The 12,708-nt window shown below is 39.7% G+C and overlaps 1 protein-coding gene across 8 annotated transcripts in view; it reads right to left on the bottom strand.

The window, feature by feature from the left end:
• Positions 1-12,708, bottom strand: part of SVIL (supervillin) — a 238,304-nt gene that overhangs the window by 30,507 nt on the left and 195,089 nt on the right. For 6 of the 8 annotated variants that reach the window (XM_087823810.1, XM_087823777.1, XM_087823795.1 and 3 more), the window contains 4 exons: positions 6,119-6,266; positions 2,555-2,644; positions 2,377-2,463; positions 890-1,067 (listed from right to left, as the gene is read on the bottom strand). In XM_087823810.1, the coding sequence (XP_087679936.1) occupies positions 890-1,067; positions 2,377-2,463; positions 2,555-2,644; positions 6,119-6,266 (503 nt within the window). The remainder of the gene's footprint in view (positions 1-889; positions 1,068-2,376; positions 2,464-2,554; positions 2,645-6,118; positions 6,267-12,708) is intronic. The other 2 variants (XM_087823774.1, XM_087823783.1) reach the window with 1 other exon arrangement.

Raw genomic sequence — 12,708 nt, 5'->3', positions numbered from 1 at the left:
ATGTGATGCAAATATATTTTAAAGTCATGAGTAAGAATTTGATATATCAAACAAAAGATATAGAAATCTCCGTTAATTGATGTTAGTCTAAAATATTCAGAACAATATTGGAGTATGTGAAAAATCCAGTGACATTTTTAGGAATAGGGCAAACATCTGCAGCACATGCTGTGTCAGTAAGACTTTCTGCCTGAATACACATCTGTTCTGAGGCATGCATGTTTCATCTACCCACAGCACTACATGTCTGCTCAGAGAATACAGTAGTCCCCCTTTATCCACGGTTTCATTTTCTATGGTTTCAGTTACCCAAGGTCAACTACAGTATGAAAATATTAAACAGAAAATTCCATAAATAAATAACTCATAAGCTTTAAATTGTGTACCATTTTGAGCAGGATGACACTTGCTGCCATTCTGTTCAGTCCTGTGACTCATCCACCCTGTGGGTGGTGCTCCCTGCCCATTAGTCACTTAGTAGGCATCTCGTTTATCAGATCACTGCCATAGTATCACAGTGCTTGTGTTCAAGTCACCCTTAGTTTACATAATAATGGCCCCAAAGAATAAGAGCAGTGATGCTGATAATTCAGATATACCAGAGAAAAGCTGTATAGTGCTTCCTTTAAGTGAAAAGGTATTTATGTAGTACAGGAGAAAACATAGTATATGAAGGGGTGGTACTATCCACAGTTTTAGGCATCCACTGGGGGGTCTTAGAACATAATCCTCCATGGATAAGGGGGGAATACTGCAATAATTTGGTTGCAATGAAGTTCTGCCACAGGAGTAACACAGTGAGAGAGAAGAGCCTCATGAAAATACTGGGTGGAGGCTGAGGAAGGAGTCCATTCTCAGTGGGTGAAAGGCAGAAATTGCAGTAACTTACTTGGGGGCATAAGGGTCAAAAATAACATCAAAGTCTTCTTCTAGCTCCACAGGACTCCTTGGCACAGTATCGTCCATGCTGCGGTAGAATTTGGCAAAGGTTTCGTCATCGTCCAACTTCATCACCTCCTTAACAGATTTGCCGGTGACGGTGAGTACAGTTTCTTGCATCCCACCAACTGTCAATAAACAAGCAAATAAACCACATAAGCTGGTATAAAAAAATTATTCCAATCATACCTCACAATATCTTAAAAATTATTTCCCTGCCAAGTTCCAGGAGTGGAGAAAACATAATAGTGATATTCAGGGTCCTGTGGATGCTTCCTAGGCCTTCCCTGATTTCTCATGAAAGCACTTGCAGTCTGAACAACGCTCATGCTGTGATGTGGTAGGAGACAGCAAGGCTGGCCTTGCTGCACACAAGCCCATTAAGTTCCTTTTGCAACTTGAAGCAGAAGTAGCCTCAGCCTCATTCTAGATCAGGGGTCAGAAAAATCTTCTTCTGCAATGGGCAATGTAGTACATTTTAGGGTTTGCATGGGAGGATATATAGCCTATGTTATAACTACTCAACTCTGTTGCTATATTGCAAAAGCAGATATTGACAATAGCTTAACAAGTGGGCATGACTGTGCTCCAATAAAACTTCATTTACAAAAACAGGTGGCGAGATGGATTAGACCCCTCAGCTAGATCACTGTTACATATATGTAATAAACTTTGAATTGGTTGCACTGCTTGCCTTGCCAGGTTAGTTATCCTATTACACTTTTATATTTCTGGTTTAAAGGGGTTGTTTGTATTATTTCCAACCTATTAGAGGTCAGTGTCAATGAAAGAGACTCCCAAAGTTTAGTATTTGATAAGTTTCAAGTATTGGAAGTTTTACTTAAGAGATAAGGGTATTATTGCATCTTATTATTTTATTTTGTATACTTCAATTACTTTCATACTGAAATATTTATTTCCACATTTATTTACCAGAACTTTCTTTTGGAAATTGTGATTATAAGATATATCAGCCGCTACCTTGTTGGAAATTGACATATACAATTTAAAGTTCATCAGGCCCAAGGTCATGTTGATTTTGTATAATAATCTGCTTTCAGGGTTAAAAGCAAAATTAACTCATGATTCTGATAGGATGACATTCAGATTTAGGATTTAGATTTAAGAAAAAATGTTTTGGGGGTGGTCAATTTAGTGCCTTATCAAATGGATCAGGGCTTGGTAATACAATCAGACTTGACCAGTAACTTCATTTTTAAAAAGACAACAACAAAAATAGTGCTTACAGTATAAATCAGTGCAGTTATATAGAAAGAAGATAATTTAGCTGAGGAGAAAGACATCACAATTGGGATTTAGAGGTTTTGAGAGAGGAACAGGTTCTTTTTAGGTTTCCTTAGGTAATCACTGAAATACAAATCACAGTGTGCTATGGCGTATATAAACCACAGCTTCCCTCTGGCCTCTGGCACGTACCTTTGTTATTCAGCCTTCTCAGAAAGCTTTCCAGCCTGTCCAACTTCAGGTCTGATTCTAACTGCATGTCTGGTCTGGCTTCGATATCTAGACAAATAGAAACCACCAATGAGAGAGAACCACTGAGGACTCTTCTTATCATAGAGCCCCTGGCATATCAGGTGCTATGGTTACTCACCTTCCAGAGGTTTGGAAATGGGTGTCGTGCCCCTTGTTTTACTGCAAATAGGGGATGCTACTGGCGTTATAGCAGTGGGTGATGCCAAACCTACAGAAACAAACAAGGGAGCTATTTAGTATCTCAGGGTCATTTCTGGAATTCTCTGTTTGACCTCTCTAATATCCGATGCAGACTGTACAATTTATAGAATTTATACACACGCAAGTACATTTGGCATGTACCATGACTATGTAAGACATCTGCACATGCAGATAGAATCTGATTGTTTCTAAGGACTATAGTAGCTGATAAGCTGCCATTCCAAAATGAACAATGAGGTCATGTAGAAAAACATGTCCAAAACACTTCAATGGAATAAGAAAGTACAGCAGGCTATCAGAATATACTTGAACAAATGGAGTGTAAGCTCTGAAGGCCCTTTGCGATGGTGGACACAGTTGAAGAGGAAGTCTATTTGCACTATCTCCCACACAGGAAGAGGGGAATGGGCTGTGTCACACTCGGGCAAGTGGCTGCCAGCCCTGGAGTTTCCTCTCAGGCTGAGGTGAGGTAGGGACTGTCTAGCCTTTGGAGGATCACTCAGAGGAGTGTGGCTCTACTGAGCAAGAACTCAAGAGTGCTAACCTCGTAGAAGAAAAGTCAGAAGAGTACACATTTGGAAGGGCTTATCCATCTTGGATGTATCTGGGAACCCGTGATATGCTTTCTCATATATTTATCAAGAAGCAGGATGGGGAATCTTTAAAGGGAGAAATGGTAAGGGACATATGAAAGGGAAGGAAGGGAACTCCAGCATAAAAAAGGTATCTGGTTAGAACAGGAAACTGTATTAAAAACAAAAGTAGGTACTTCCCCACCCAACTTAAGTAGAAGGATTGGGAAAGGGAAATAATTAGTACATTTACAAAGGATAAAATGAGGTGTTAACATTGTTTGTATTCATTTGTAATAAATGTGAAATCCTTAGATAACATTCTCACTTTAAGCATCCCTCAAAGTACAACATCTGAAGAAGATGTGAGCCACTATCACAAAGAAAAATAAATGAATTTCTGCTTCTTCCTCCTGTGAGCTAGAGAAAGATGTATTATAGCATAAAAACTTTAAGAAACAATACTGAAATATAGTTTAAAACTTAAGTCTTAGGTGATATTCTAGAAGTTCTCAAGATGTACATATATTTGCTTGATGATGTCAATAAAATTTTCAAAATCTATTCTAGTTACAGACCTTATATCAGCGAGAAGGTAAATTTTCTTGAAAGATAATAAAGATAGGTAAAATTTGTTATCACAGGCTGGGGTAGTAAATTATTATCTACTAAAAGCATGTGTGAGAGACATGGAAAGGTTCATTAGGACAGAGGCCATTAACTCTAAAGCTAATACGTAAACAGGCAACCAGGAAACCTGGCCCTCGATGCTGCCAGGGTGCCCCCTGCTTCCCATTCAGGCCGCAGCACGCAGAGGTGTGCCACCTCTTTCCCAGCTAGAGAGAGATATTTTTCTGCAATGGGGGAGGGCAGATAGATTTAAATTACACAATGTTAAAACAAAGCATTCCCCATACATCTTTTCAATGACTTCTACGAGCAATAACCAGTTATCTACTCTCTTCGAAAACATTTTCACATATATTTATGTGAAAGGCATACTTTGAGTACACTTCTTCCAGGAAAATACCAGAATATCACAGAAACCTTTTGGAGTGCTAATTGTTACAGAGACTCTAGGAATATCAAAAAAGGAAAAAGTCCTAATGAGGCTAGAGGATGGCAGAGTTTTCTGGCATGAGAGAATGAAAATGAGGGTACAGTGTGCCTCTTGGCAATTCACTGATATGAAGTAACTGATAGCTGCAAAATGTGCCATTGTAAACAGATGAAATGGGATGTCTCAGTGGCTGTAGTGTAGGGGATTATTTTATTCTGCCGTGAGTATAAACTGGATTCTATATTACTGCAAATCAAAAAGAGCTGATGATGCAAGTGAAATGTATAACCCAGTGGGTGGTAACAAATAGTAGAAAAATAGGGTACTGTTTTTTCATTAGGTTAAAAGTGTAAGAAAATTACTTCCTGAACTAGAGATATAGCACCTGAGCAAGATGCTATAAATAAAGATCCCTGACTTATTCAGGAAACTGTTATCCAGCAAACTCATCCATTAAGACACAGGAACTTCTTGGACCTTGCTCTCCAAACCCACATAAGAACAAATCTCCTTCCTCTGACATTGCTGTGGACAAGGGCAGTGGGGTTTAGTAAGGTCCCACTTAAAAATAAATTGTGATTTTTAAGATGGAAGAGGAAAAAAGAAACCAAAATAAAAAGTCATCAGGGTAAAAGTCCAGGCTAGACGTTGGAAGATGTGGGCTCTGGTTCAAGTTCTCAGCTTTAATTCTTCCTGACCAATGTGGGCCTTAAGGAGCTGCTTTTGATAACATAGGATGGGGCTCGCATCACAGTAGTTTAAAATGATTATAAAGTTCTGTGATATGGTTAAGATACTCAAATGCTACCGCATTCTGTGAGAATAAATTATCTGCTGGTATCTTTTGACAATTCCAAGATTAGTTAAGAATTTGTTAGAGAGGACTATCCCACCAAGAGTTGAGTTGATCATAATTTGGGGGTTTTCCCTCCTTCTCTTCCTTCTGCAAATATTTATTATGAGGCTACAGTGAGTTATGTACCATCTATGAGGGAGGATCCTGAAAGATTTTGAGGAAAAGATAAAGCTAAAAGAGCTGATGGCAATATAAATTAACTCTAAGTGAATGTGAAAACCTTTATGACTAAGTCAGAAAATTTGTTTTTAAGTAATAGCTTAGAAAATGAAGGCATGTGCATATAGGAGACAAAGGGATCCAAACTTTAAGCATTCCTGCAGGATGGGGAGGCTCGAAGCTCTCTGGCAACTCTTCTAACCACGTGATTCCTCAATTTCATAAATCTTTGCATTCAGGCTTCTAATCAGTAGCAAGAGCTCAGATGCAGAGAAATGACTGTCTTCAGGGAAATCCCACTTCCTTGAATTGGATATATCTTTTAAACATCTATTAAAACATACCTGGAAATCAGGCTTTGTAAGCCACAGAACTGTGGCTTGATGGAAAGGGACCTAGGAATTACCCTGCAAGGGAGAAGAAGGAAACTCCTTTCTCATTGAGAAAGGCTAATTTGGGTTAACTGATTGCCAGATGGTAAGAAAATGGAAATAACTTGAAAGCAATTATGGGAAAGAACTAAGATTTGTTAGCAGATTTGCAATTACTTTTGAAACCTGTGCTCAATTTCCAAATGGCTAAGTTTTGAAAAGTGACTAATTGAATTACACTTTTTACGTTGAAGATGATGCACTGTATAAAAAAAGTTTTCAGCAGGAATATCTCAGAAAACCTACTTACAAACCATTTACACAACTTCAGTGAGACTGAAAACTAAAGTACATCATGGCTTGATTGTTTTCATGGAGCTGTCACGGCCCCCTGCCCCTCCATGGGTGATGGAAGGTGCGCGCACATGTACACGGGTACACACACGCACACTCGCACACCGACCTTTCTTCACCATTCTCCCGGCCACTGTGAACTGGGTGGAGTCGTTAGCTGCTCCTTTGCCTTTTGTCTTCCACGCTTCCTCTCTCACAGTAATGAGGTGCTTCCTCTCTTCGATAGTCATTTGGCTCTCTCGACTTTCTGTGACCTGCTGAGTTTAAGAAGTACGAATGAGAAGATAGGAGAGGGAAATGAGGGAGAGGTGAATTTTAGCCTGCAGCGTCTCCTGAGCTGAAAAGCAGGCAAACAAAGAGGAGTACTCCACTGACCAAAACTGGCCATAACTGAAGTAGGTTTGGCTTCCTTACTTCCAGCTTAGGTTAGAGATCACCATCAACAATACTGAAACTTTAAATCAAAACTTAGTTGTTGTTTTTACTATTTGTTTGGAAAATTGGAACACCAGAATGATACTTTGTAAAAATAAACAAAAATAGAGACTGCCTTCATGCCATGACCTTTACAGGCTTTTAAAATTGGTCTGTTTTGCCCTAGCCGGTTTGGCTCAGTGGTTAGTGGTTAGAGTGTCAGCTCATGGACTGAAGGGTCCTGGGTTCGATTCCAGCAAAGGGCATGTACCTTGGCTGCAGGCTTGATCCCTGGCCCTGGTTGGTGAATGAGCAGGAGGCAACAAATCAAAGTGCCCCTCTCACACCATGTTCCTCCCTCCCTCTCCCGCTCCCTTTCTCTACTCCCTTCCACTCTCTCTGAAAAAAAAGCAATGGAAAAAATATCGTCATGTGAGGATTAAAAAAAAGTTGGTCTGTTTTACCTATCTGGTCAAACTTAGGTGATAAGGAAATTTTATCCATATCCATATATATATATATACACACACACATATATCACACATATACATAACTATACTCACATATACATCACAAAAAACACTATCAATCTAGAAAACCTTGTCCACTAAGTACACAGGCAACATGGTCAGTTATAAAGTAGAGAAAGCCGATTAGGAGTAAGGTGTGCTGTGAAGGATTTCTGGAACTTGACCTGCTTTTTCCTAGAGCAACTATATTATATGGGCAGCTAGGCAACCAGGTCCTAACTTTTAAGTCATAATATATCTGACATGGAGGATGAACTATGCTACAGATATAACCTACATATATAATAACATTTTTACATAAAAAATGCTTTTTATAAATTTCTAATTGGGGTTCTGGAGATACCTGCCTCTTCACTTTCTAAGCCATTGGTGAGACTCATTTGGCCCAAGGGAAGAAGCTGGAGGGGACTTGAGGGAGCATGACGGGAGGGGGAGATCAGGGTGTCGGGGCTGAGGTGAGAGGCTGAGGAGCAGGAAGGAGGCAGAGGACAGGGCTAAGGGCACGCAGGGCCCGGGGAGAAGGGGTGTGGCCAGAGAAAGTGGATGGGTGATGGCAGTAGGGTGGGAGGCCTTCCAGTGTTGGCAGGATGGAGTTTGCCTCCTCTCCTCCTTCACTCCATGCCTCCTTTCACTACAAAACTCTCTGGGTGGAGGGGGAGCAGGCCAGGCGAGAAGCAAGGGAGAGGGGCAGGAGCTGCGGGAGCCAGTATGGAGGCGGGAGAAAGGACAGCGTCCTCCCAGAGCAGGAGCTGTCCACCTGGAGGTCATTCCAGGAGGTGCCCTGAAGATGGTGGTGCCCGACACCCTGGGTTTGTGCTTTTGCTTTCACCTCAGGATCTTCTTAGACCAAGGAATGCCATTTCTGCTAAGGCATTTGCTTTCAAACTTAGTTGAGCTCTCAACTGCTTCTGGCAGTTTCCCCAGCTTCTGGTCCCTCATAAGGATTTTTCCCTTTGAATAGCACAGATCAAAGTGAGGGCCAGGCTTCCACTGACACAGTGGGAGCACCAAGAGAGCCCTGAGGGGAAATATGCCCTGATTCTTCTTCCACAACTCCACCCACCGTGGCAAATCAGCTTCCCTTAACTGACCAACAGGAAATAACCCCCAGATTTGTTGAGAGGGCTTCTTAAAGCTCTGAAATGATGGAGGGCAATACAGGAGACGAGTCTTTCCCTCCTTCCCAGCAACATAAAACCATGGGTGCACTGGTACCAGCTGGTTCAAGCCATGAATATGGATTCCTCCATTGTCTCATTTAAGAGTCTTCCTTTTAGAGAATTCTTCCACAGAGCAATCATTGCCAGAACTGGTTCTAAGATCCTCAGTAATTTAAATTAGGTTAAAACCTTTTCCTAAAGCCACAGGATAACAAAATACAATGCATGATCCTGGCCTGAATCCTAAATGGGGTGGGTGAGGCTGAAGGGGACATCATTAGGGAGAAATTGACACAATTGAAATATGAACCATGGACTAAACATTCTATCTATGTGAAATTTCCTCATCTTGATGATTGTATTATGGTTATGGAAGTGTGCCATAGAATGAACGTGTGCTCCTCCACCCCCAGTATTCATTGGCTGAAAACTAATCCCTAATGTGATGGTTTTGGGAGGTGATCTAATACATGATAAGGGGAAAGCAGCAAGCCAGCACTGGAGTGGGGGATGGAGGGAGGAAGGGCGAGAGGAGTCAGGGAGGGAGCAAATGTCAAGAAATGGATCTGGTAAAAGATATATGAGAGTACCCTGTCTATTATGATGACTTTTCTATACGTTTTAAATTTCCTCAAAATAAAGAATTATCAAAAGTGTTAAAAATCCTTTTTCTTAACTTTCCTGCTTGCAATTGTTGAAATGACCCTAATTCCAAGTAACTCTGTGAATCACATAACCTTCTTAAATAAACTATGCTGTTGACTTGCCAGGAGGACTTCATCAAAATTCATTAAAGAGAATAAGTTTTCTTTGAAAATGAAGTTTCAGGAGTGAATTTTAATTAAATCGATATAGCACTTGGCTTAAAATATTTTGAAAAAAACATAAAGTGCCAAGAAGGTTGGCTTTTCCAAGGATCCAGGCATCACTGTTTCTGAAGTAAACTCAGTAGCATCTTCAAAGTCCTGGGTGTGGCAGTGGGGTGTGGTTAATGACTCAGAAAATTGGTATCCCCGAATCAGCAGTGCCATTCCCCAAAGCACTCAGATTCCCCCAGAGCTCCTGTGAGAATATGACACATAGGAGACTTGCAATGATACAGCTATTTTAGGGTTTAAAGTTTCCAGTAATTTCGCAGGTCTGAGTTAAGAAGGCATATTTTCCACTCCCCTCTAAATGATAATATTACACATAAAAGTTTTTGTGTCTCTAAAAGTTTCATCTTAACTTTGCTACTTAGTGAGGTTGGTTTAGGGCCCACTAATTCCTGCTCTCTCACTTTACATGGCTGTACAATGAGGTAAGAAATATATAGCTTATTTATTCACTGGAGAATCTAATACAAATTTGTCCCAAGTTGTTATTAAATTATAGAATTCAAAATGTTAAAACAAATAAGATGGACATCTTTGTCCATTTACTTTTATATTTTTAACTTAAGACTTCATTATTGCACTGTTTTAAACTTCTAAGTTTTTCTTCCTCATTTAGAAAAGGCCATAATACATACTGTGATAAGAATTGGATCATTTTTCCAGGTTAATCAAGGTCTAGTCAATGATATTTAGGGTTGACAGGAACAGTAAGAGAGAGTGGTGAGAATATAAATAGAAGTCCTACCCAACCTGTCCTTTACTCTTTCCAACACAGATTCCATGAAGGAGGTGTGGAGAGATGGAGAGGGAGAGGGGAGGAAACATGTGTGTGTGTAAAAGGCAGTGAAACAACAGAGAAGAAGGATGGTCTTAGGAATGGCCAGAGACTTGGCAGAGCACAGCTTGAAACTGTGCAAAGGGTCATCCAGCAAGAAGGCTTTCAGGCTGCCACGCTGTTACTGACGGATTTGCCTCTACACGCTTGCAGCTGCCTCTTGAACATCATGGGTTTGAACTATGTGGGCCCATTTACATGTGATTTTTTGTTTTTTAACAAATACTGTAAATGTATTTCCTCTTCCTTTTGATTTTTCTTAATAACATTTTCTTTTCCCTAGTTTACTTTATTGTAAGAATAGGTATAACATACAAAATGTGTTAAATGAGTTAAATTTTATCCATAAGGTTTCTGGTCAGCTGAAGGCTACTAGTAGTCAAAAGCTATGTGTGGATTTTCAACTGTGCAGGGTGGGGGGTTGGTGCTCCTAACCACCACGTTGTTCAAGGGTCAACTGTCCTGAGAAATTATAGTGCAAATCTCACCACATGCTTCTGACACAGGGAGCTGCTACAGGGAGAGTGAAACTAACCTGTATTACTAGGATTAGTGCAGATTTAAGGCTAAAATTCTCCCACAGTTGGAGAGCTTTATGGGTGGAAAATATTGATGTGTAGCTTTTAAATTTTTATCTTATTCACATCTAGTTAAACTAAATTATAGAAAGAAGTGATCGAAGAACATGTTAAGTAACAGAAATAAGGTAAAGTAACAAATCAGTATTTCTCAAGTTTTCAAAAATGCTATCACCATTTAAAATTCTGTGCACTGTTAAATAAATTAGCTTTGCCCAAGTGATTTCATCAGGGCATGTAGCCTCAAGTGGCCTGAACAAAACATGAAAAAGATATCAACACTGTGCAGACCTCAAAGTAACCATAATCTGGTCTTGTAGTCAGCCACCAGCTCCTAAAACAAGAAGAGGGGAATTAAGGAAAATCTTTTTCTTGCTGTTAATTCTCACCCGAGAATATTTTTTTCAACTGATTTTCTAGAGAGAGTGGAAGGGGGGAGGGAGGAGGTGAGAGAGAAACATCGATGTGAGAAAAGACACATTGATTGGTTGCCGCCCCAATGTGCCCAGACTGGGACCAGAGATTGAACCTGCAATCCAGGTACATGCCCTTGACCAGGAATTGAAACCCACAACCCTTTGGTGCCTGGGCCGGCGCTCTAACCACTGAGCAATGATGGCCAGGGCAGAAAATCTTATTCTGGTCCAGCCCTGAGGCATATGAGGAAGAAGAAACTGTGTGCTGAAGCTTGACAGAGACAAACCACCCATTAGATGCCGCATATGTTTTGTTAAAGTGTTCTGTTTTCTCCTCTGAGCCTTTGCGTCATATTGAATTTTGACACCAGGATTGCTGAAGAAAGGAGTCTCCTGACCTCTGGAACACTGACAAGCTAGTGCCACATAACGAGTATATAAAATATTTATCTGGGAAGACTGTCAAGAAGTAAAAATATAGAAGTTTTAAGACATTTTAATTTTCAACTGATAAAACATAGGTTGCCTCTGGTAAATATATTTTTTTAAACTTAAAAATATATCGAGAAATATTCCACGTTCATGGATAGGAAGATGCAATATTGTTAAGATGTCAGTTTTTTCCAACTTGATCTAGAGATATGATACAATTCCAATCAAATTCCCAGCAAGTTGTTTTGTACATATGGATTGATGAACTGATTCTAAAGTTTACATAGAGAAGCAAAAGACCCAACACAGCACTGAAGGAGAACAAAGTCAGAGGACTGACACTACCTGGCTTAAGGACTTACCATAAAAATACAGTAATAATCAAAACAGCGTGGGTGAAAAAGCAGACAAATAGATACATGGAAGAGAATACAAAGGCCAGAAAGAGACCCACACAAATATACTCAACTAATATTTGACAAAGGAGCAAAAGCAATACAGTGGAGAAAAAGATTGTCTTTTCAACAAATGGAAAAATTGGTCATCTACAATGAAGAAAATAATCTAGATACAGATATTACACCTTTCAAAAATTAACTCAAAATGTATCCTACACCTAAATGTAAAACACAAAACTACAAAATTTGAAGAAAATAACATAGAAAGTCTAAATGACCCTGAGTTCAGTGATGACTTTTTATATACAACACTGTAGTCGTGATGAATGAAATGATTAATCGATAAGCTGAACTTCTGCTCTGTAAAAACACTTCAAGAGAATGAGAAGACAAGCCACAGACTGGGGGAAAATACTTGCAAAAGACACATCTGATAAAGGACGTCATCCAAATGATGGCAAATAAGCACATGAAAAGATGCTCCACATCATATGCCATCAGGGAAATGCAATTTAAAATGATGTGATACTGCTACACACCTAATAGAACAGCAGAATTCCAAAACACTGATACCACCAAATGCTGATGAAGATGTGGAGCAACAGAAACTCTCATTCATTGCTGGTGGGACTATAAATAGCCACTTTGAAAGACAGTTTGGCAGTTTCTTACAAAATTAAACATCCTCCTACCATATGATCCAGTAATCGGCTCATTAATACCCAAAGGAGTTGAAAAACTTATAGCTACATACAAAAAAACCTGTATATGGATATTTGTTGAAGCTTTTTTCATAACTGCAGAAACAAGAAAGCCCTTTGATAGGTAAATGGATGAGAAAATTGTGTTACATCCAGACAAGGGCTATTATTCAGCACTAAAAAGAAATGAACTATCAAGTAATGAAAAGACATGGGGGAACCTTAAGTGCATATTACTGAGTAAAAAAAGCTAATCTGAAAAGGCTGCATACTGTATGATTCCAACTATGCAACATTCAGAAAAAAGCAAAACTACGAAGACAGTAAAAAGATCAGTAACTGTCAAGGATTGGGAGTTCG

Source organism: Miniopterus natalensis, chromosome 1 (assembly GCF_054644295.1).
Source record: "Miniopterus natalensis isolate mMinNat1 chromosome 1, mMinNat1.hap1, whole genome shotgun sequence".
Classification (NCBI taxonomy): domain Eukaryota; kingdom Metazoa; phylum Chordata; class Mammalia; order Chiroptera; family Miniopteridae; genus Miniopterus; species Miniopterus natalensis.
Note: the sequence above shows the minus strand (reverse complement) of the source record. Positions and strands in the feature narration are given on the sequence as shown.